Source organism: Choloepus didactylus, chromosome 9 (genome assembly GCF_015220235.1).
Source record: "Choloepus didactylus isolate mChoDid1 chromosome 9, mChoDid1.pri, whole genome shotgun sequence".
In the NCBI taxonomy this organism is placed as follows: domain Eukaryota; kingdom Metazoa; phylum Chordata; class Mammalia; order Pilosa; family Megalonychidae; genus Choloepus; species Choloepus didactylus.
The window spans coordinates 66,189,749-66,192,750 of NC_051315.1; the positions used below are offsets into that span (position 1 = coordinate 66,189,749).

Below are 3,002 nucleotides of genomic sequence, written 5' to 3' on the forward strand. Positions count from 1 at the left end.
TTACCTTAATGTATATTCTTCCATATAAAACTTTACTGCTTTAAAATTTCCTACAAACAAGCATGTCCAAATTGCTTCAATAACAGTTTGTGAGGGGAAAAAAAAAACCAAAAAAACAGAAAACTCAACCTATGAAATCAGCCTCAAAGTCAAGTTTTGGAGAGATAAATGAACTTGAATTGTTTTTTACTTCAACAAGGCACATATTTTCATGTATCCCATATATATAAAAGGAAGATTAAAATAAAATATTTCTCAAATGTTTATGCAAAAAGTGGAAGAAATTTTAGAAATTTTTTTCTCATAGCTAACATACTAAATATTAGAAATATTTAAAAGAAAGATGCTAAAGTACACAAAAAAGTTCAAAATTTAAAAAGCAGTTAAAATTACGTCTTAGTCACTAAGAATATAATTGCTTCCATATTTTAATGGTTTTAAAGGTTTCAGTAGCAAGATGTGTTTACAAAACTTTTCCTTGCCTTTTCAAATCCTTCAGACATATGAAGGGCCAAGAGTACTCTTTATTTTCTTTATAATACATTCAAAATTATCTACCATCTTGACAGAAATGTATATTATATTACGGTAGTAATTTTCTTATACTTGATTACAGCATTTCTATAAAATGGAAAATAGTCTCTGACTTTCTGAAGAAGGGAGAAGAATGGTATGAGGGAACCAATTTAAAATGTGTTTTTATATTCATTTAAAATGTATTAATTCCCAAGTTTCTTTACAAAAACCTTCGATATCACAACTTTATATAGACTGCATTTACAGGCGTGGAAATCCTCTTCCTTCCATTAAATTCCTTGAGTAAGGTTGTGTTAATTTTATTTGAAAGCACAAATGCAAATTACTCACAGCAATCATGCATCTACCTGGGGAGAGTTAAAAATAATAGTTGTGATGTTGTTTTAATATTTATGAAAATAGTTTTTTCTGACAGACAGATGAACTTCAATCTGAAATGTGAACACAGAACAAAATAACACAATTATAAAGTTTCCTTTTGAACTCCATAAATCAATGAGGAAATGTTTATCATAAAGTTTTAAAAGCAAAACTTTTAGTCTGAACTGCTGAGAAAATCATAGATAGTAAAATTTGTTTATGTACTTGCATAAACATACTTGCCACTCATTTTCAAAGGCGACACTGACCCCACCACATTCACGATTGCTCTCTGCAGGCAGTGGCTACAGTGAGGTAAAATAGAATTTTATTATTTATATTCATTTGTTCCTTTTAATTGTTTTTATTTGCTCTCAAAGTCTTTGATAACAAAGATCAAACCACATTTAAGTTGACTCCTTTGCTTTTTTAACCCGGAAGCCCCAGACTATTTCAAATTCAATATTTAACAAACGACAATCAATTGGGTACTTAAAAAATTTTGTTAAACTTTTTTGATGTAACACTACAAACACGTGTAAAACATGAGTATATAATTCCTACTTATGTTATATTTACTTCAAGGTGGAAGTGTCAACTGAACATTGTTTATCAAGAGATCTTTGGATGCTCAATTTGCCCTTGAACATTAACCTTGCCACATGAAAATCAAAAGGCACTGCCATCAGGAAAATTAAAAATATAAGGCATCTTCATCCTTACTAGTAACCTGTGCAAGCCTCGATAGGAAACTGTAGGATCTTAGAAGTAACTTGAACTTACATTTTCCTGGGCTTTAGTAATGGGTTTACTTCAAATTATTTAGCTACGAACAGGTAAAATGTAGGTAAGTCTTTAATGCAGCTTAAAACCTGGGACATCCCCGGGTAAAATAATGATGCCACGAAACGTGTCACTGCTCATTTTTTTCCCATTTGACTAACTTCTAATTAACACACTGATACGAACTCCTCGGATGGCAGCGTTACCATCATTTTGGAATGCAAAACAAAACGTGGCACACTGATCATCTCTAGCTAAAAAGCATCTATCTTTCATCGGGCACCGAAATCAACATCTTTTTCCCTGGAAGACAAAGACTTTTTTTAGATCTCATTTCCCTCTTTACAAACCTGCGCGGGGCTTTCGGGGGGAGGGGGAAGCAGGACTCTGGTAGGAGCAGCTTCTCTTCAGCAAAGCGAGGGCCGACCGCAAAGGCGTAGGCTGGGTGTCTGAGCAATTTCCTGCCGATTCCAAATTCCCCTCGGAGCAGCGTGGAGAGGAAGTAGGACTTCTTCCCAGGCAGAGCCTCCGCGACGGGCTTGGGGGAGCCTCTCCGGCGTGGGTCGGGGGCGGACAGAAGCGGGACGATGGGCAGCTTCTCCCCGGGCTCGAAGAGGGCCGGTGTTCGCCTAGCCCGCGCGCTTCAGCAGCGCCCCGGAGCCAGGCGCGCCGGTTAGGGCCAGGGAAGGGGGTCCCAGGAGCGGCAGGGCACCCAGCACTCCGAAGAGGAGACTGTGCAGGGGAGAAGTTCGCTCCCGGGCCCGCGTGGCCCAGCCCCGATAACGCACTTGAACCCACGGCGAGGCCAGCGACCTGCTGCGCTCTGAGCTCACCCGCGCCCCGGGCGGAGCAGGACATCCGACTCCCTGGGTCCTCGACCTCCCTCCGCGGAGGGGCCAGCCGGGGGGCGCTTGGCCGGGGACCCCGCCCCGTCCCACTCGGGGTTTTAGCACCACCGGGAGCAGTGCATCCCATTCTCCGACCTCTTGTAAAGTCTGAAGTGGAAAGTGAGGGAAGCCCGCGGCAGAGCTCAACTTAATTCATTTTCTTTCTCCTTGGAAAAAAATGTCACAGGGGGGAAAGAAAACGAAAACTAACTGTAAATATGATGTCGGGGTGGGGAGGGGAGAGACCAGGCGTGTACGCGGCGCTGGCGCGGCGCTGCAGCGTGGACGCCCTTGCGGGGATTCCCGGTCTCGCAGCGCGCCCTAGTGGACACCCTTCCGCTCTCCGCGCTCCCCCACGACGGCACGCTGCGTCTCCCAGCGCTCATTACAATCTGCTATATATTATTTCTTCCGAAGTATTGACAATGTGCGAGG

The 3,002-nt window shown here is 42.2% G+C and overlaps 1 protein-coding gene across 1 annotated transcript; it reads right to left on the minus strand.

Moving 5' to 3' along the window:
- Window positions 1–842: 842 nt before the first annotated feature.
- On the minus strand, window positions 843–2,655 carry LOC119543756 (proto-oncogene FRAT1-like). The gene is made up of 3 exons (XM_037848648.1): window positions 2,031–2,655; window positions 1,137–1,202; window positions 843–968 (listed from the first exon to the last, which is right to left on the minus strand). Exons 1-2 carry the CDS (start codon window positions 2,653–2,655, stop codon window positions 1,177–1,179), a joined length of 651 nt encoding a protein of 216 aa, XP_037704576.1. The 3' UTR covers window positions 843–968; window positions 1,137–1,176.
- Between the last annotated feature and the right edge of the window lie 347 nt (window positions 2,656–3,002).

Bases quoted from the DNA above. Each gene is read 5' to 3' on its own strand.
- LOC119543756 (XM_037848648.1), bottom strand. From the start codon at position 2,655: ATGGGATGCACTGCTCCCGGTGGTGCTAAAACCCCGAGTGGGACGGGG. The intron at 1,203-2,030 runs GTTTGTAAAGAG...ACCTCACTGTAG, and splicing joins CCCCCGAAAGCCCCGCGCAG to CCACTGCCTGCAGAGAGCAA.